The 22355-nt window shown below is 37.0% G+C and overlaps 1 protein-coding gene and 1 pseudogene across 1 annotated transcript in view; both read right to left on the reverse strand.

Moving 5' to 3' along the window:
- Positions 1 to 11194: 11194 nt before the first annotated feature.
- PKN2 (protein kinase N2) overlaps positions 11195 to 22355 on the reverse strand; it is a 161015-nt gene continuing 149854 nt past the window's right edge. Inside the window, exons 19-22 of the mRNA XM_007978053.3 lie at positions 19993 to 20135; positions 15745 to 15852; positions 15443 to 15523; positions 11195 to 15355 (exon numbers count right to left, since the gene is read on the reverse strand). Coding sequence (XP_007976244.1) covers positions 15152 to 15355; positions 15443 to 15523; positions 15745 to 15852; positions 19993 to 20135 — 536 coding nt within the window. The 3' untranslated portion in view covers positions 11195 to 15151. The remainder of the gene's footprint in view (positions 15356 to 15442; positions 15524 to 15744; positions 15853 to 19992; positions 20136 to 22355) is intronic.
- On the reverse strand, positions 16369 to 19986 carry LOC103224487 (elongin-C pseudogene; annotated as a pseudogene).

Genomic DNA, 22355 nt, shown 5'->3' on the forward strand with positions numbered 1-22355 from the left:
GATTTATCGCTTGAGTTGTGAAAAATCCTCTATTAAGTGGACACCCACCTTCTTCTCAGGCTCATCTCGAGCTCCTGACCTTGTCATCTGCCCGCCTTGGCCTCCCGAAGTGCTGAGATTACAGATGTGATCCACCTTGCCTGGCCACACGTTAGCATTTTTAAACAGTTGAAGTCTTCATGAACATGGCTCCTTCCATTTGGGTATTTGAAACATTCACTGGAAGCCACTTTCATTGATAACCTCTGGTATTACTCTCAGAGTTCAAGGATTTGATCATACGTTTCATGAAATCTTAGCTTCAGTGCTCTGGTCCAGTCTCGCCATTTGGTACATCAGAGCAGTGTAGAGAAATGAGAAGATCTGCACTAGCTCTCTTAGTAAAGTGGCAAAGATGAGATGGACTGAGGTCTCAGTCATTCAATCCAGTGTTCTTTCCACTGAACCACACCATTGAAGCTCACCTCACAGGACGTTGCCTGAGGACCAACTTTAGTTGTACCCTTCAAATATAATTCCATTCAGTTACTAAAGAGAACACTTAAAGGCAAAACTTGTATCTGGCTTCTTGAGGAGAACTTTTGAGAGTTTTTGAATTATCTTTAAATCAGCCCAGGTGACAAAGAGTTAATAGCCAGAAATTGTTTAGCCTTTCCTCCAAACTTAAATGCTGCTTAAACTACATGCCTCTTGATAGTAAGCATTTGTGTTCAAAGCAACATTGTACTTTACCAATGGTTGTGTTTGGTTTCTGAGCTAATTTTGTTTCACAGGTGCAAGATTTACTTTAATTATCAAGATAAACAGCTGTGGGGGTCGGTCTATTACCCATATGGTCCTAATCCAGCCAAGAGGCCTCTGTGCCTCATGCCAATATTTCCAATTGTCAGTGGCCCTGACTTTTCCTGTTGCTGGAGTTTTAATCTCATCTGCCAATTGTGGAGCTATTGAAAGATCTTCTGATCCCCTGAACACCTCCTCATTCTTCCCTTCCCAGATACACACACACACACACGGAGACACACACACGCACACACACACCCCCTTCATCAGAATCTCAAGATTGTAAGGCATCACTACAAGAGCCCCATTCAGCTGATCTCTAGCCACAGAGACCCCGGCATCTTTCATAAGCATAAACTTCTATTCGTAATCCTCATTGGCATTTCTGGGGCAATATTTAAACTGGCATTTCAGGAGGCTCAAGCTTGCACTTGGTGAAAGAGGAGGAGGGAAAAGGTGACTCTGAGAGGAAAAAACCTCTTTTTCCCTCTACCCACACACTACTAAACAACTTTTCTGACACTATAATGTGGGGGTATTTCCCCACACACACTTAGCAATTCTCCCGGAGACACCAGCTTGGTGTCCTATCATTCAATTCTGCCACTGTTTACCTGGAGATATATGCATCAGATCCCACAGGTTAGGGGCTCATTCCCACAAAAACTGCACCCCCTCACTTCAGACACCAATTGCAAGTAGTAGGTTGTCACCTATATCTTTGGCAAAACGTTGGGGCTCTCACCAGCCCCTCTTTGGGTTCCACTATTGTGCTAGGGCAGCTCATGTGACTCAGAAACACATTTAACAGCTTATTATAAAGGATATTACAAAAGATACAGTTGAACAGACAAAGAGATGCATAGATCAAATATGTAAGGGCACTGATGGCCTCTCCAGGCACACCTCCCTCCTGGAATCTCCACATGCTCAGCTGCCTGCAAGCTCTCCGAACCCTCTCCTTTTGGGATTTTATGGAGGCTTCATTATGTAGGCAGGATGGGTTACATCACTGGCCATTGATATCAACTTTCAGCACCTCTGGACCTTGGTAGGGGGTTGGGACTAACCCCTCTCATTACATGGTTGGTTCCCGAGGCAAATTGCCCTCATCTGAGGCTATTCAGCAGCCTGCCAAGAATCATCTCATTAGGACAAAAGATGCTCCCATCACCCAGAAAATTCCAAGGGGTTTAGGAGCTTTCAGACTCCCTGATCATTCAGGTAATTACAGAGTTTCTATCCAAGTGCCAGTCTAAATACCAAGACCTCCAAGAAGTCTTCACTGAATTCACAAAATTCCAGGTTTGCTTGGAACTGTATAAAGTGCGCCTGGAACATCTTTTAGTTTAAGAAAGCAAGGAGGTACTCAAAGACCAATGGGGTCGAAGTTTGGGACAATCTAAGCATCCAAGAAAAAAGTATAATACATTTAAAAATCCATGAATTCACAGTAATACACAACCATACCAACCATAAAAGCAAAGAAAAATTGAGGCAAGAAAAAGCAAAAGCTTAAGAAAGAACAAGCTAAGAATGGCTGCTAATCAATACAGAAGGAATACTAGAGTTAGAAAATTATTTTGCAACTACCAATGTAATGATTTATTCAGATGAAGGTAATTGGAAGGATAAAACCACTGAAAGGAAGGTTTTTGGGAAATAGAATAAATAATCTCAAGTATTATCTCAAGTTGCTTACTAGTTACAAAGGAAAAACACATCTTTACAAAGAGAGTTCTGATGATCCACCTTAACCATGTGATTGAACTTAAATAATAGATACTTGACATTACATATCTCCTTATGTGATGCAATAATATGCCATACCACTGATGTAATATTCCTTAAAAAAGTTTTAATTTTTATCTATTTTCATCTGATGTTTTTGGAAGCTGACTGTTGACTGGTCTAATTTAAAATCAGTTTTTAAAAAGGTTTGCAGTGAGGCAGAAAAAGCACCAGGCAAGAGATTGGTCTTGGCTCTGCCATTTAGCAACCATGTGAGCCAGGACAACTGCACTCTACCCATTTCACAGGAGTACTCTTGAGGATTAAATGAGATAATATATATGAGACTACTTAATTATAAGATATTAGTATTTAATTGCTTTTTTTTTTTTTGAGACACAGTCTCCCTCTCACCCTCAGTAGTGAAAACTTGCTCACTGCAGCCTTGACCTCCTGGGCTCAAGCGATCCTCCCGTCTCAGCCTCTGAGTAGCTGGGCCTACAAGTGCACACCACCATGCCCAGCTAATTTTTTTTTTTTTGAGACAGAGTCTCGCTCTGTTGCCCAGGCTAGAGTGCAGTGGCATGATCTTGGCTTACTGCAACCTCCGCCTCCCAGGTTCAAGCAATTCTCTGCCTCAGCCTCCTGAGTAGCTGGGATTACAGGCACATGCTACCAAGCCCAGCTAATTTTTATATTTTCAGTAGAGATGGGGTTTCATCATTGGACAGGTTGGTCTTGAACTCCTGACCTCAAGTGATCCACCTGCCTCGGCCTCCCAAAGTGTTGGGATTACAGGCGTGAGCCACCACACCCAGTATTTTTTTTTTAATAGAGTCGAGGTCTTGCTATGTTGTCCAGGCTGGTCTCGAACTCCTGAGCTCAAGCAAACCTCCTGCCTCCATCTGCCAAAATGCTGGGATTACAGGCCTGCACCACTGCATCCAGCCACTATTTATATTTACTTTAAAAAGGTGAAAAAATCATTACTACTACAAGCAGGCAATGACTTCAGTGACCTGAATATGGGATGAGAAGCAATGAGTAAAGTAGATCTTAGTATAAAGGCAAAAATAGGCAAAGTCTAAAAAGTCAGCAAGAGTAGGAACACTTAAACTGCACTAGGAGGCTGGGCGCAGAGGCTCATGTCTGTAATCCTAGCACTTTGGGAGGCCAAGGTGGGCAGATCACTTGAGGTCAGGAGTTCGAGATCAGCCTGGCCAACATGGTGAAACCCTGTCTCTACTGAAAATACAAAAATTAGCCAGGTGTGGTTGTGGGCACCTGTATCCCAACTACTCGGGAGGCTGAGGCAGGAGAATCGCTTGAGCCTGGGGGGCAGAGGTTGCAGTGAGCTGAGATGCCACTGCACTCCAGCCTGGGTGACAGAGTGAGACTTGATCTCAAAATAAAAAAAAGAAAAAAGTGCACTAGGAAAGCCTAGTGCCAAGGTGAGCTCGATATCCTGGTTTTCTGGCTCTATGGTTACATGTGTTCACACATGGAAGAGAAACAGTGCTGATTCCTTAAAGGGAGGAGGGGTGTTTTGCAGTTTACTCCAAAAAATTATATAATCTTGACAATACCAAGGAGATATTTAATTTACACAAACGCAACTACAACTACTTGTCATGTGTATGTGTACAAGAGAGAAAGAAAAATGATTTAAATGGTATAACCGGTCTAGCCTCTTACATACTAAACATCTCTTAACAAATCTTACCTTTCAGAATAAGCATGACAAGGGAGCCGAGTTTACTAAGTTACAGCTACTCGAGAGGCTGAGACAGAAGAATCACTTGAACCCGGGAGGTGGAGGTTGCAGTGAGCCGAGATTACGCCACTGCACTCCAGCCTGGGCAACAGAGTGAGACTCCGTCTCATAAAACAAACAACAACAACAAAAACTTTAGTCTTTTTAATTTATGGAGACTTGTTTCACGACTAACCAGAGGCATCAGCATCTCCTGGAAATTTACCGGAAATGTAAATTCTCAGGCCCCATCTACTGAATCAGAAATTAGGGGTGAGGCTGATGTGTTTTAACAAGTCCTCTGAATGATTCTAATACATGCTAAAGTTTGAGAGCAACTACATAGGAAAGTTTAAATAGTAAATACTTACTTCAAAATAGTGAAATGAGTTAGCACGGTTGTTTGGATGCAGAGATGAATTTAAGAGGTTGGGCTGGGCACAGTAGCTCAAGCCTGTAATCCCAGCACTTTGGGAGGCTGAGGCCAGCAGATCACCTGAGGTCAGGATTTCAAGACCAGGCTGGCCAACATGGTGAAACCCCATCTCTAATAAGAATACAAAAATTAGCTGGGCATAGTGGCAGGCGCCTGTAATCCCAGCTACTCGGGAGGCTGAGGCAGGAGAATCACTTGAACCTTGGAGTCAGAGGTTGCAGTGAGCCAAGATTACACCACTGCACTCAAACCTGGGCGACAGAGCAAGACTCCATCTCAATAAATAAATAAATAAAAGAGGTTGGGCTTGAGGTTTTAACAAAGTTGCACAAAGAAATAAGAGTGGAGCAGGGAGCTGAGATATATGGAATAGAGTGATTATAAGGACGAATTTGGGAATGAAAGCTGAAAAAGGGAAGACCAGTGAAATCACCAAACTGGAGGCTTCCCCTACTACCAATAACTTTAATCCTACAATGCACTTCGATGGATCTCGTTCTTCTGCCTTCCCACCAAATAACCACCGTCTTTTGTTTAACATTCTCTTACTTAACAAAGTTTTATTACTTTGTTTGGTAATAGACTTTGAAAAAGAGTATCACGTTGTATGTAGTTTTCTGTGATCAGCTTTTTTCACATATTTTGTTCTTTTCTATTGTTCCCTATAGCTGCAGTTACTTTTCATTGATCTATAATATTTCGTGGTATAAATATGTCATATTTTATTAAGCCATTATCTCCCACTGATGGGAATTTAAGTTCCAGTTTTTGCTACTACCAACAGTGCTATGAACATTCTTGTTCATGACACTTGGTGAACATGTGTAACAGTTCCTTTTTAATACAAGTGAAATTGCTGGGTACCAAAGTATGCAAATGTTCAAACTTTATAATACCAAATTGTTTTTCCAAAGCAGTTACTTCTTTACACTCACCACAGCAATTTCAAGGGAACACATTGTTGGACTCCATCACTTGATATCAAAATTTAAATTTTGTCAATTGAATGGGTGCAAAATTGTATCTCAGTGTGGTCTTGATTTTAGTTCTCTGATTACCATTGTGGTTGGGCTTCTTTTTTTTTTTTTTTTTTAAAGTTCTGGGGTACATGTGCAGGATGTGCAGGTTTGTTACGTAGGTAAACGTGTGCCATGGTGATTTGCCGCACCTATCAACCCATTACCTAAGTATTAAGCCCAGCATGTATTAGCTATTTTTCCTGATCCTCTCTCCTCCTGCACCTCTACCTCCACCTCCTACTGACAGGCCCCAGTGTGTGTTGTTCCCCTCCCTGTGTCCTTTTGTTCTCACCATTCAGCTCTCACTTATGAGTGAAAAAGTGGTGTTTGGTTTGCTGAGGATAATGGCTTCCAGCTCCACCCATGTCCCTGCAAAAGGCATGATCTCATTCCTTTTTCTGGCTACATAATATTTCATGTATGTAAGTACCACATTTTCTTTGTCCAGTCTATCATTGATGGGTATTTGGCTTGATTCATGTCTGTGCTATTTTGAATAGTGCTGCAATGAACATACACGTGCACGTATCTTTGTAGCAGATTTATATTCCTTTGGATATATACCCAGTAATGGTACTGCAGGGTCGGATGGTATTTCTGGTTCTAGGTGTTTTTTGTTTTTTGAGATGGAGTCTCACTCTGTCGCCCAGTCTGGAGTGCAGTGGCACAATCTTGGCTCACTACAACCTCTGCCTCAGCCTCCCAAGTAGCTGAGATTACAGGCGTGTGCCACCACACCCAGCTAAATTTTGTATTTTTAGTAGAGACGGGGTTTCACCATCTTGGCCAGGCTTGTCTTGAACATCTGACCTCGTGATCCACCCACCTTGGCTTCCCAAAGTGCTGGGATTACAGGCATGAACCACTGTGTCCGGCCCAGTTTGTGCCTTATCTTTTAACTTTATGATGTCTTTTGATAAACAGAAATTCCTAATTTTATTATAGTTGGATATATCAATCTTTCTTGCATTTTAGTGTTTTCTTGTAACATATTCTCAATGATTTATGTTTTTGCTTTTGACACTTCCTGTTCAATATGAGATGTTTCTGTATGGTGTGACACAGGAATTCAATGTTGTTACACTTCCACACGAATAATTTTCCTAACTCTATTTATGTAGTTAGGAAACTCTGTAACACTTCTTCCTCCACTGAATTATGTCTCTTCTTCTACATGTTAAAATTCCAGATACATGTGGGCCTGTTTCTTGATTCTTTTGTCCTATTTCTAATATGCACCAATACTACACCTTTTAAGTCTTCTATGTTTATAGCTACATAATTTTATCTAATTACTTAATATATAGTTACATAGTAGAATTACTACAATAATTGCCATATCTTTTTAAGTGTTGGTATCTAGTAGGGCAAATTCTCCTTTCTTCTTTAGGAATTTCCTATTCTTAATCCTTTGCTCTTCTACATGAACTTTAGAGTGAGCTTGTAAAGTTCCACAAAAAATTATTGGGATTCTGATTGGGGTTACAGAGAATCTACAGACCAATTTCAGGAAAACTGACATATCATAAAATGGGTATGTCTACGTTTACTTAGTTCGTCTTTAATGTCTCCCAGTAAGGTTTTTCCTGTACAGGTCTTGTATGTGTTTTATTTATTTTTAGGTAACTTGGTTTGTTACCATTGTAAAAGTTGTTTTTTGAATATTATGCCCTGTAATTGTTTGATGGTGTATCAACATACCATCAACTTTTGTCTTCATCTTAATCCAGTATCTTGGGTAAACTATTATTGCTGGCAAATTGCAGTCTTTTGAGTTTTCTAGGTAGGCAATCACATCATCTGCCAAGTACTGGCCAGTTTATTTGCCCCTTTGAATCCTTATGCCACTTACACTAGCAAAGTACAATATTGAAAAGTAGTAGTAATGACAGGTATCCTAGTCCTATTCTCAATTTTAAAGGGAATGCTTCCAATGTTTCCTCATATGAAATGTCACTGGTTTTAGCTTTTGGTTTTAAAAAATATAAAAAACATTTATCAGGCCAAAGAAATCCACCTCCCACCCCAGTTTTTTTTTTTTTTTTTTGAGATGGAGTCTTGCTCTGTCACCCAGGCTGGAGTGCAGTGTCATGATCTTGGCTCACGGCACAAGCTCTGCCTCCCGGATTCATGCCACTCTCCTGCCTCAGCCTTCCGAGTAGCTGGGACTACAGGCGCCCGCCACCACACCCAGCTAATTTTTTTGTATTTTTAGTAGACGGGGTTTCACTATGTTAGCCAGGATGGTCTCGGATCTCCTGACCTTGTGATCCACCTGCCTTGGCCTCCCAAAGTGCTGGGATTACAGGCATGAGCCACCACGCCCGGCCTCCATTTTTTTTTTTAAAATCAAATATGAGATTAGCTTTTCCCTACTTTTTCTCCTTCAATCTGTTAGTATGGCAACTACAGACTTTCTAATTTTAAGCCATCCTTGCATTCCTGGGATAAACCTAATTTGATGTCTTTTTCAAACATCACTGAACCTGCTCTGATACTTTATTATTTTGCATCAATACAAATTAAATTTGTTAGTAATGTACTTTTGTCTGTTTTATCTAGATTATACTGATTTCATAAAATGACTTGGGAAATAAAATCAATTTATAAAATCAAAGAGAGACTTCTAAGACAACCATTGTTATGAGACAGATGTTGCTGGAAAAACCATTTGAAAAGCCATCCAGCAGACTGCCTCATCATCCATACAGAACTCACTTCCTGCCTCCTGGTCTGTCAACTGCTTTTGATGTTTCTTTTCAATTAAAACAAAAAACAAAAAAACAGTGTAACCTTTCTTTTTTTGAGATGAAGTCTCGCTTTGTCACCCAGACTAGAGTGCCGTGGTATGATCTCAGCTCTTTACAACCTCTGCCTCCCAGGTTCAAGCGATTCTGCTGCCTCATCCTCCCCAGTAGCTGGGATTACATGCATACACCACCGTGCCCAGGTAATCTTTGTATTTTTAGTAGAAATGAGGTTTCATCATGTTGGTCAGGCTAGTCTTGAACTCCTGACCTCAAGCCATCCACCCACCTTGGCCTCCCAAAGTGTTGGGATTACAGGCGTGAGCTACTGCACCTGGCCACACTAAGCTTTTTTTTTTTTTGAGATGGTTTCGCTCTTGTTGCCCAGGTTGGAGTGCAACGGCACAATCTTGGCTCACTGCAACCTCTGCCTCCCAGGTTCAAGTGATTCTCCTGCCTCAGTCTCCTAAGTAGTCGGGATTAAAGGCATGTGCCACCATGCCTGGTCAATTTTTTTTATTTTTAGTAGAGATGGGGTTTCTTCATGTTGGTCAGGCTGGTCTCGAACTCCCGACCTCAGGTGATCTGCCTGCCTTGGCCTCCCGAAGTGCTGGGATTACAGGTTTGAGCCACTGTGCCCCACCCGCAGTAACCTTTTAATGAAAACACAGGGCTGGGCACAGTGGCTCACACCTGCAATCTCAGCACTTTGGGAGGTTAAGGGGGGAGGATTACTTGAGCACAGGAGTTCGAGACCAGTTGTGGCACGTCTGTAGTCTCAGCTACTCAGGAGGCTGAGATGGGAGGATCGTTTGAACCTTGGAAGTCAAGGCTGCCGTGAGCTGTAATTACACCATTGCACTCCAGCCTGGGTGACCCTGTCTCAAGAAAAAAAAACCAAAACAAACCAGCATCAAAAATGAACTGAAAGCCTGCCATTGTTTGTTGTTGCTGTTAACAGATGATGCAGGTATTCTGGTGATGCTACTTGTGTGGCTTAGTTATCCTGAACACATTTTTTCACTGTATTAATGGTATGTTCTATTTTTTACTGTTAAGTATTTATGTGTAAATGAACATAAAACAATGATTACTTATCGAAGCGCATAAATTCAAAGTCGGGAATGACAATGATGTTAAACAACCAGAGACTGTCTACATGAGTGGCTGTGATAATGACACCTTTGCCTTCTGAAGGTTCAATGTACACAAACTTTGTTTCATATGGAAAATTATTTAAAATATTTTATAAAGTTACCTTTAGGCTATGTGCATAGGTGGATATGAAACAGAAACTCTCTCTACTCTTGTTGACATTTAGGTTTTCATGGTGTCTAAAATCTACTTTGATATTAGGTGAAGCTACCATAGCTTTAGCTTGAGTGGATTTTGCATCACATATTTTTCCTCATATTTTTACTGTCAGCTTCTCCATATACTTCTATTTCAGATGTATCTTTTTGTAAACATTATACAACCAGATTTCTCTTTTTAAAATCTAATCTTATAAATCCTGCTTTTAGCTAGTAAGTCTGCTCCATTTATATTAATGGTGCTTTGGATTCATTTCTACCATCTTGTCTTTTGGTTTAGAATTTATACTCACTATACAGTGAATAGCCTTGGCATTTTACAGTGAACCTAAAATCTAAAGTTAATACCTTAACATTCCAACAACAAAAAGACTACACAATACTGTGTAGCTCTGGTCTTCACTATCCTGACTTTCCTGCTACTGCTATCTAGAATTTGTGCTCAGAAAAAACAAAAAAACTCAAAATCCAACAATTCCTTCTTTTATCTCTTTGGTTTATTTAGATTTACCTAGGTGTTTGCCATTTTACATATCACAAACCTTTTTTTATCTTGTGTCACCCTTCTGGAATCATTCTTCTTCTTCTTCAAGCACATTCTTCAGAATGTCCATTAGAGCAGCAAGCGTTCCCCTTTTAAAAAATATTATATGCCATAATTCTTATGAAAATAATTTTATTTTTATGTAATTCTAGGTTAACCTTTTTTCCCCCAACACTCTGAAGGTCATATTCCACTACTTCCATTGTTGCAATTGAGAGGTCAGCTGTTAGTCTTTCCTTTATAGACATTTAGTCCCTTTTCTCTGGATAGTATCAAGATGTTGTCTTTGGTGATCTGCCATTTCACAATGGTTCTACGTATACATTTATATTTACCCCGTTTGGAAAATACTGTACAGCTTGGATATTTTTCATCTCCGAGAAACTTGCAGCCATTATGTCTTTAAATATTGCCTCTCATTCTTTCCTCTTGAGTCTCCATTCCATCTTCTGAATCTCTTAATCTCCCTTTTATATTTTCCATCTTCATTTGGGATTGATTTTTCAGTTTCCAATCTTCAGTTTTCTTCAACTGTCTAATCTGCTGTTTAATCTTTCCAGTGAATTTCATATTAGAACAACTACATTTTTCATTTTTGGATTTTAAAAATGTTTAATATGTTAAAATATTCATTTTACATGTTTATACTGATAGTTTTAGGTATATAAATATATATAGCTATTTTATAACATATCTGGTAATTCTTCTTTTTTCTTTTAAGACAGGGACTTGCTCTGTCGCCCAGGCTAAATACAATGCAGTGGCATAACAGCTCATTGTAGCCTTGACCTCCTGGGCTCAAGCAATCCTCTGACTTCAGTCTCCAAAGTAGCTGGGACTACAGGTGCACACCACCATACCTGGCTAATTTTTAGGTGCTTTTTTTTTTTTTTTTTGTAGAGATGGGGTCTCGCTGTGTTACCCAGGCTAGTCTCAAATTCCTAACCTCAAGCAATCTTCCTGCCTTCGCCTCCCAAATGTGTTGGAATTATAGGCATAAGCCATTGTGCCTGGCTGATAATTCTAATGTATGAAATCTCTAACAGGGATATCTAAATTTAAAATTTCTGTTGGTTCTTATTCAAGGTAACCTGCTGTCTCTCACAAGTGTTTAGGGATTTCTGACAGTGAATTACTTGATCTTAATCTGTGGAAATCTGATGGTCCCATCCTGGAGGAGCTTCTATCCACAGAATATTTCCTTCCACTGTCAGGGAAAGAGTGACATCCAACTAAAATTTGAACTCGTCTACAGGATTTAAGCACAGAACATAAGTCCTGACGCTATTGCAAGGTTTGTTATCCTCAAAATTGTGTTGTTAGAGAAATCTATCCTTGGTAACCCCACTTCTCTTGGGTGCCTGAATTTTCAAAACCAGCTCCTTGCCATTGTGACTCCTACCTTTTCCAACTTCCTGCTGCTCTGCCATACTCTGTAGACTCAGCTTCCAGTTCTCTCAATATTCCTACTTTTGTGCTTCAGCACTCCCACTCTAACTCTTAGGTGCTGAAGCCCTAACTTGTTCGGACTCTGCTCAAGTTTATTTGCTTGTTTTGGGGTGAAGGGTTGCCACAGACCATTCTTACCTTTAATGAGATTGGCAAAACCTCAAATTACATATCTTATTGATGGTCTTCCACTAATTTTATATGCGTATGTATACTATTATTTTTAATAACTTTAAAGCCTCTACCCATCATACTAATGTATAAAGCCAGTATCTCAGAAAAACCCTAGACCTCAAAAGATGGCTGGAAAGTAAGTAAGAATTCTAAATTTAAATTATGATCTGTGGATTAGTATTTGCTTATTTGGATTTTTCATATTTACTCCAGTGGCTTTGGGAATACTGGTAGTACTTGCAAAAATCTTGTTAGACTTTAATCTATACGGCAGATTTACCAAGTCAATATATGATTGCAATTTCCATTATGTCCTCAATTTGTGTTACAGGGAGAGCATGTATCATTTTATATTTCTAAAATATTCCATTTGTAATTTTTAAATAAGATTACTATAAAATGACTAGTATTCTGTTTTATTCATTTGCTTTTCTGAGAAGCCAGGTCCTAAATTAAAATAAGTTAACCTCAAACAAGAGAAAAGTATATACAATACTGGTGCTTGCATCTTAATATTAAAGCAGGCTATTGTTCTTCATTCATCAACATTTTGTTGCTTTAAAAAAAACCTTCCTATTCTCAGTATCTATACACAGTAAGCAGTCCTTAAATATGTTTCAAATAAAAGATGCTACTGACCTTACAGGAGCAGAATACAAACTTTTCCCATTATTCTCAGTGAAGTGGACAATTTGCTCTGAATGTTCACGGTTTTAAGTCTTCTCTAGGACAAAAAGTACTTGCAAGAACGTTTACTCAAGTTAATTAGTCTTTGAGATTTTGAACACAGAAAAGTTAAAGTGTATTTTAGTCATTAGGATGTTTCTAAAAAGAAAGAATACTTAAGCCAAAGTTACAAATTTCAATCTATATAGACTTTAATTTGTGCACTTGTGATAATTTATGACTGCAAAACACTTGTTTTCTTAGAATGACATAGTGAAAGGCACATTTCATTTGAATGCATAGTGTACCATTCTAAAATATCCTAATTTCTTTACAAAGTGCTTGAGCAGTCACATACATATACAGTAATAGCAAAATATATTTACACTCTATAAAGCTTAAAATTTTAAATCTGACTAAAATATATTTTTTAAACTACAAAAAATTAGTGCTTTCTTCAGCTTAATTGTGTAAATAGACCCTGCCCTCTAATTTTTTTAGTGATTGACTTCAATTAAAAAAAAATTCTGTACACTGTGTAGTTACAAAATGCTATGTCAGTTTTTAATGCTAAAAGCCTATTTTAGACATTACTTTCTTTGCTATTTGAGAACCAAAAAAGTGAGCAGACTGTACCTCAAAAGTATTTAGTGTTTTATTTTAATGTTGTATTAACACTGTTTAAATTAAAGCCAGACAATTAAGTTAAGTTCCTCTACTGTCCTTTGCCAAGGAAGTTAACTGGCATTTAACAATAACTTTAAACCACATATTGTTCCCCCTTTCTATTAAGATTTTCTCCCAAAGGATCTTGGGTAATTAACAATTTGGAAGGTAATATAAATGATCTCTGGACAATTTTAATTGTTCTCAGAATACAATGAAAAGATGCTAAAACATCCCAGCAAATATTTATAAATGTTTTTAGCTCAACTCTCCATAAATCAGTGTGCTTCTTCATGTTTCTCATAAGATTTACACCTGAACAATTTTTAAGAGATGAGCTCACTGTGATTAAATAGTTAATTCAGTATGGTTACTTAACAGCTTGCTATTCCTGAGGTATAATGACCCTAACATGCTAAGCACAGGATCAAAGATGCTATTACTAAACTAAGAAAAAACAATAAAGTCATAGATTAGGAGAAAAAAATATAAAATCAAACCAAACCAAAACAAACAAAAAACTACAGGCAAGTGGAAAGTCATGGTTTGCAAAAAGACAATCCTAGAAGAGTATAAAAAGCCACAGACGGATCCTTTGAAGAGTTGTATAAAATATTTGATCAAATTATTTTTGAGACTTTTGAGGTACAGCTTTAGTGTTATAATTAATTTTTTTTTATAAAATATAGACTGTTTTATCAAAAATATTTATACATTCTGTTACAATATATTGCTTTTGCCCTCAGTAACTGCCAATATAAAATCTGGATCCAGTGGCCTAAAATATACAAATGCACTTAATGTAAATGCTGGAGTTTGAGGTGTCTGCTTGGCCACTGTACAAAAGTGATGAAGTGGTAAAATTAAATAAGCCTACAACATAGAATACATTAAAACTTGCACATATACATGTTCACAGCATGTATACAATGATAATCTCTACGGTTTAACCAAGGTATAGTTCCCTTCTACAGCAGACACAAAACCAAGGTGAACTAGGTTGGCAGATGTAGAGTGAGTATCAAAAAAGGGGTAACCGGTTCACTGATTCTGGAAGATATGACTGAACATACTGAGCATCTAGACTTTGGGAATGCATACAGGTAACAATATCTTGGTTCAGCTGATTAAAAGTCCTCATTCTTAACATCTTAAGTAAATGCTGATCTTGTTTGTTTCAGCACTGTTTAATAAAAACAAAATTGTTTGGCAAGCAGCTCCGCTGGAAAGCTATAAGCCTCTGTTACATGGTTGATAAAAATAAGGCAATATAAAGTTTTCTCCTAATAAATATAGAACATTTATAAAATAAGACATCAATTCATTCTGTTTTTTTAAAAGATCGAGCCCCAAATTGTATACAAACTGCTACGTTTTTTGATATTACAGTAATGTCTTTAAAAAAAAGAGCATTTGTATTATTCAAACAGAATCATACTTTGTGTGAACAGTAATAGCATTCCAAGCCCTTTTTTACTTTTTGTAAAACATAGTTAAGTGATTAATTTTCCTTCCACTTAAGGCGGGCATATGGCAAAGCTAGGGGCTATAAAAAAAAGTGGTTTTTTTTCTTTCTTTTTAAAAATAGACTATTGATCCAAAAGTATTTGTGATGGATTTTCATAGCCGATGTTCACTCAAACTCCATGAAACTGTTTCCAGTGCTCATATTTACGCTGAAGTACAATGAGAAGCCACTTTTCAAGAAGTATTAGAATGGTACTTTTCAACAAATCTTCACGTGTTTCAATTAAAAAAAAAAAACAAAAAACTCAGAAGCTATTGGTGGCACAGAGAGCAAATGAAGGGTTGCTATTTTTAAGAGGTCTTCTTGTGAGTCAGTCAGCTTGATTTCGCAGTGTCTAGCAACTTAACACCAATCAGCAATGTAGTCAAAATCTCTGAACATTTCCTGCTCCTCTTCCGAAAGTATCCTAGGTTCTCGAGGTGGAGTCAGAATAGGTGCTTCTGAGGTAAATTCATCATCAAAATTACTAACATCTTCTCGTCCTCTTATGGTAGGTATAAATGGTGGCTTTACTTTTTTGTCCATCAGAGCACTCCAATCAATTAGCTGGATCATAAAATACAAAATGACTAGTTTAGTTTGTTACATCTAATTGCTCTAGTTTAATAAAAAATTTTAAATAGTCACACTTACCCGGAAAAATGGGTGCTTTTTTACATCCTCTGCATCTTTCTCGCTAGCCCCAAGGCGCCGCTCAGGATTTCTTCTTAACAGCTAGCACAATGTAAAATAAAAAAGTTAAAATAAAATCAATAGAATAAAATTCACTGATAAAGATTATTTTTAAAAACTCAGATATATTTTGTCTGTTTTTGTCTAAGCCATGCAACATTTATGAACTGAAAAACAACTTCTAAAGTTCTACTGGGAAATTTTCTTTAATATAAACAATTAAAGTAGTCTTAAAAAATTCTTATCCTTAATTTAATTCTTACCCTTCTCATTATAGAAATGGCTTCTGTAGATAAGAACCTTGGATACCTTACTTCATCATTTACAATACTGTCAAAAACTTCCTCTTCATCATCACCAGGAAAGGGAGACTAGAAGAAATACCTTTAAGTAAGTTAAAGCAAGTTTTAAGGCAGTAAAATCTTATCACCTATTTAAAGTACAACCAAGATCCAGGCAGTGAAAAAGAAAAAAACAAACAACAAACCCATGCCTACCAAAACAACAACAACAACAAAAGAACTATAAGAAGTGACAATAGATATGTATCTATTACAGAGGGAATATACCATATACTCTTTCTGAAATCTTTAAATTTTATAGACCGTTAAAAAAACTTGTCTACCTCATATATGATATGGCTTTTCATTTCATTTCATTCCACTCCAGTCCATTTTATTTCATTCACTCAATCACCTATTTGGCCAGACAGTCAATTTTTAGAGTGTCTAACAGAAAGTAGGGAATATTTAGGTAACAGATAGAATCCTGAAGAACCTCAATCTTGTGGAAAGACAGAAGAAAATGGGTAAGGTTAATATGGTAATAAATGTTATAATAAAGGAAAGCAATCTGCGGAAATACATCAGATATAAATGTGCTTTGGATTTTAAAGTCAATAGTAAATTAATGGTGGTAAAACACAATTAGAGATTAGTAGGCATAACGACCGTACTAAAGCAGCTGCAAACAAAATTAGACTGAAAGGAACCCAAAAAGCACACATTGACAGGCATTTTTAATGCTCTAAACTCAAAAAGTTTTAGAGCATTTCAATAAGCACAGTATTAAAATCATTTTTCATAATGACCCTGAGACATAAAAAAGTAGTTACATTATATTCAGTATGACAATTTGATTCACAAAGAGATAAACTTTCAACTATGCTGAAAACGTGTCTATCAGATGTGATTGCCTGCCTCAGAATTTCAGATGGCTTAAACATCACTCACTCATTTTAAAAATCAGGACACGAATGTCTAAATATCATTTAATTCCTTAAAATCACTGAAATGAATCAGTATCTTTAACCTTATTTTCTCACTGGCTATTGAAATATAGGCTTACTTAGCCTCGTTAGATTTGATTTGGCTGCTTGCTTCCAATTAAGTTTTAAAGAATAATAAGCAGAAAGCAATATCCAGGGGAAGTGAGCGATCTTTAAGGAATCTGTGAAAATAAATTCAGAATCCAGCTTCTTAAGGCTGAGCTTCTAATCTTGCTCATAGCTAAGAAAATTTCAAAGCTTTCAGTTACCAAAACCTTAGTTTGTTCATTCACTCACTCAAAATACATAAATCAAATATACTACATGGGACAATGTAGTACACTCAAAATACATAAATCAAATGTACTACATGGACAATCTAATTTCTTTTGGGGACTGAATCAGTAAATCAGGAGAAAATTTTATTTTACTAGGATTCTCAATGGGAATTTCAATGGATAATACAAAGAGAGCACTTTTGTCTTCTGCTTGAACAATTTTTACTTGAAAACTCACTCTCCAAGTCTGAATAGCAAAGAAGTATCTATACATTTGTTAAAACCTGTAGTATCTTTTTTCTCAAATAGACTGTAAGCAAACAGGGCTAACAACAGAAAGCTAACAAATGTGTTTTAAGCACATTTAAAAGAAACCAATAGTCTGTTCAGATATCAACACTGATAGTATCTAAAACCATGTCCAGCATTACATTCAATCTCTCTGTTATCTTCACTCCCATCTGAGACAGGAAAAAGGGGACTTGGGATATTTGTTTATTCCTGGAGTCTTTCCAGTAATCAAAACTAGTAGAAGTATACAAATTTGAGCATGTATGATATATCCAGCGAGTTTACAATTATTTGTAATAATAGAGAAATCTGACATAAACTTTAGCCACACCTTATGTTCATCATAGTTAAAAAGGAGTGACCACTAGCGTTTCATTAATGCTATAAAATTATGAAGTAGACTAATGAGTTTTAAGTTTAGTTCTTTTCCTAGCTACCCTCTTGTGGAGATACTAAAAAGAAATTGCAAGAAACAACTAAGAAATAGCCAGATCCACTGTCTTTTATCTTCTAGGTAATTAAGAGCTCAATCAATTAGCTCTCTTAAAAAATATGAAACAGGAGCTTCCTTGTTTTCTGTCAAACCCTCCAGTGGCTTTATAATGGGATGGAGTAGATTCAACTGGCGATTAATTCTACAGTATTTTGTAATAAACTCATATTTTCCACATGTCATCTCTAATATGGAGAGTAAATTTTAAGCAAGCACATAATTGAATCTCATAAACTTCATACTTACTTGAATATTACACTAAACAAAACCAAAAAAAAAAACCAAACCCCAAAATGTTACTTTTAAAATAAAGGAAGGGGGTGGGGAGAAGTTCAAGTATGCCAGAGCTTACAGAAGATTATTTTATGAGAACTTCTGGCACTCTCAGACAGTAAAAGCCACTGTGGACTGGAGCTAAAATAAATCTGTCCAACCTAAACACTGCACAACAGCTTTTCTAAATAGAGGTGAAAAATTCAGATCTGGACCACTAGTCTTAAGAACAGAAACAAGGCTGGATGAATTGAAGATCCTATCCTGGAGCAGCAAAGCATAATGCTTTAGAGATATGTTCTGGAGCCAGAGTGACAAGGTTAAAATTTCCAGCTCCACCATATGAGAGCTGTGTGACCTTAAGCAAATCATTAATCTCTTTGTGTCTCTATTTACACCTCTGAAAATGGGCATAAGATCAGTACGAAGCTTATCAAAGGCTGTTGAAAAATTAAATGAACGAATATTTAAGGCACACAGAACAGTGCTTAGCTTAGGACATGATAAATTTTATTTTAATTACCCATACTTCTCCTCCTTTTCCAAAGAATCCACTTCAAACTGACACACCAAAAGGGGCTATCCATCCGGAGAAACTAAAACCATTTGTTTGTTTGGGGTAAGTGCCAATAAATGACAAGCATAGAACGAAACTTTAGAAATTTCTGATACTCAATTTGATAATTCATTCATTTAGCCACTAACTTCTTCAAACTTGTAAGTGTACAAGGGAGGTTGCTGGCATGGGGAAACTGCAGAATAATGAACCAATCCCTTAAAATAATTTTTCTTGCATCTCCAGTTTAAGTCCCTTCAAGTAATCTTTAATTACTTATTAAAAGATTTACTCTTTCCCAATTTCACCCCAATTCAACATTTCTAACAGTTTATAACATAATACATTATTAGTCTCCTATTATTGCCTTATTTAACATAATTCACTGTTTCCTAATGGTAATAATTTCTGTGTACAACTCAATTATCCTCAGAAATTTACGTTAATCGACAGAAAACAGTAAGAAAAAATGCTAATCTTTTCAACTCTACCATTTTTGAAAGTAACATTTCTTTCATTTTTTACAATTATATTTTATTTAACAATCTAGGAGGTTCACGGCCAACAGCAGTTCTATTGCAACTTCAGGTGCAACTGGGAATTAAGGAATCTCAGTGGAGCTGTTAGTGTAGCGAACCTTGTACATAAAATACATGCATATTTTTGATAGCACATGTGAAGGTATCTCTCTAAAATTGACCTCATTGGTTTCATTCTCAGCAAACTGACCTGGGCCACTCAACATGGCTTTTATCATGCCTGATGTTAATGCACGTTCTGTTTTTACAACAAATTCATGGCCATCAGATGATATCAATTTGACATACATGGCATCAGGGCCTTCACAGCCACCATAGCTTTTCTCCTCTCCATTCATTTTGTTCCTATAAAATTCTACTTTGCTTCCCCAGGAACTTCAGTTGTTTCCTGGTGAAGCAAGGATGCAGTGTGTGTTGCTCACTTCCGTCTGGAGGAAGTCAAAGGTAACATTTATTTCTGACCAATTTATAGTGGGCTTTTCTTTACAGGTACAGAGTACATTTTTTAAATTAGTCTTTCTGTTATTCCATTCCCTATAAAATGACTATGTCTTAAAATCAGAAAACATATCCAAAGCACAACACTGAAATACAAGGAACTATTTTCAAAGCACTGATAATGCATTCCGCAAACCACATAAAAATCTTTATTGAAGGTATTACAGAAAGATAGCTGACTACTAGTATACTATAAATATTTATAAAACTTAAATTCCGCTCATACTGAAGACAGTATTAGGTGGTTTTATAAATGACATGCTTTATTATTTCAATCATCCTTCCTCTTTTCTCTTACCTATTTTACACTGCTTACCTCACCAACAAGCATTTCATATATAAGTACGCCAAGGCCCCACCAATCTACAGCCCTTGTATAAGAAGTTTCTGTTAATACTTCTGGGGCAAGAAATTCAGGAGTGCCACAAAATGTGCTTGTTCTATCTCCATATCCCATTCCTGGAAAAGATAAAATTTAAACATTTGTTAGCAAAGAAAATAAATCTAGTATATAAAAAAAAGCAAAGCTATCTTTGGGAGGCAAAATTAAAGTTGCACATTTGTGCATGGCGAACAAATTCAGACATATTTAAGATATTTCAAGAAAACAATAAGGACTGGTACAGCAAAAACTGTAATAGCAACTATACTATCTAATTAATGGGTAAATAGAAATAAGATATCCATGTTTCTTTTCAGTTACTTTTTCTTCTTGTCATTACAAGGGAGCTAAGAAATTACAACAAAATGAACTGATTGTGAAGTTCTATCATCTTTCCAATTCAATCTTAAATAAGTTTATTTACTTTACTATAAGAACAACATTATAAAAAAATAACAGTTTGGAAAATACCAAAAATCAAACCCTTGGATAATCAGGAGCTAACCAAATGTGTCATATAATACAGAGAGATAGGGCTGTGAGCGGTGGCTCATGCTTGTAATCACAGCATTTTGGGAGGCTGAGGTGAGTGGATCACCTGGGGTCAGGAGTTCAAGACCAGCCTGGCCTACATGGTGAAACCCGTCTCTACAAAAAAAAAAAAAAAAAAAATTAGCCGGGCATGGTGGCTCCTGCCTGTAATCTCAGCTACTTGGGAGGCTGAGGCAGGAGAACTGCTTGAACCTGGGAGGCGGAGTTTGCAGTGAGCCGAGATTGTGCCATTGCACTCCAGCCTGGGTGACAAGAGCAAAACTCTGTCTCAAAAAACAAAAAATATATATCTCTATATATATATGGAGAAAGGAAGGAAGGGAGGGAGGGAGGGAGGGAAAGAAAAAAGAAAAGAAAAGAAAAGAAGAGAAGGAAGGAAGGAAAGGGAAGGGAGGGTGAGTACAGGTTGAACAACCCTAATCCAAAAATCCAAAATCTAAAATGCTTCAAAATCTGAAACTTTTTGGGCACCAACATGATGCCATAGAGAATTCCACAAGTACTTAACACAAGATTAGTTTCATGCACAAAATTATTAAAAATAATATAAACATTTATATTATTATATAAATATAAATTTACTTTCAGGCTATATATAAGGTATATATGAAACATACATAAATTTTGTGTTTAGACTTGGGTCTTAGCCTCAAGATATGTCACTATGTATATATGCAAATATTCCAAAATCCAAATAAATCTGAAATTCAAAACACTTCTCATTCTAAGCATTTTGGATAAGGGATACTCAGTCTGTATTAACATTTTAGCTAACTAGTTTTTAAATACATGTTCCTCATAATTTATTAATACGTTAATCAAATAGTCTACATACTGAAGATACTGTCTCCATGTATTCCAAAGTGTTAAAAACTTGTCATAAGTGTCATCTTTTTTTCTTTGAGACGGAGCCTCACTCTGTTGCCCAGGCTAGAGTACAGTGACGCGATCTCAGCTCACTGCAAGCTCTGCCTCCCGGGTTCACGCCATTCTCCTGCCTCAGCCTCCCGAGTAGCTGGGACTACAGGTGCCTGCTACCACACCCAGCTAATTTTTTATATTTTCAGTTGAGATGGGGTTTCACCGTATTAGCCAGGATGGTCTCGATCTCCTGACCTCGTGATCCGCCTGCCTTGGCCTCCCAAAGTGCTGGGATTACAAGCATTAAGAATTTTAAAGAAAAGTTCTAAATTCTAAATTAAGAATAATTAGGTATGCATATATAGAGATTACAAAATAGAAATGAATTTGTATGTCTATGAACCAAGACTTGAAGGGCACAATTAGATACATTAGCACACTGGAGTGGGGAAATTTTTTTTGGCAAAATTTCTTTAACACTATCATAATGATTTTTATTTTCTTCAATAAAATATTATTTTAAAAAACAGTGATATAGTATTAATATCTATATGAGTTCTGCACCAGCCTTTTAGTAACTTGGCCAAAACTAGGAAAAAGTTAATTAACAAAGAAATAGAACTTATGTTTCTTACAGACTGGTAAAGCTCCATGGAAGTGGTTAATATCAGGCTCTAGATTAATAAATACCTGGTTTAAGTTCCAGTTCTGTCATTTGTTAACTGTGAGAGGTTGGGAAAGTTGTCTAACATCAAAGCCTAGGTTTCTTCATCTGTATATGAGGGTTAATAATACCATCTACCAGTGTGGAATGATAAAGACAAGGAAGACTCAGACTCAGAAGGGTAAGGAGGTGGGAGCGGGGTGGATGATGAGAAATTACT

This window comes from Chlorocebus sabaeus, chromosome 20 (genome assembly GCF_047675955.1).
Source record: "Chlorocebus sabaeus isolate Y175 chromosome 20, mChlSab1.0.hap1, whole genome shotgun sequence".
Classification (NCBI taxonomy): domain Eukaryota; kingdom Metazoa; phylum Chordata; class Mammalia; order Primates; family Cercopithecidae; genus Chlorocebus; species Chlorocebus sabaeus.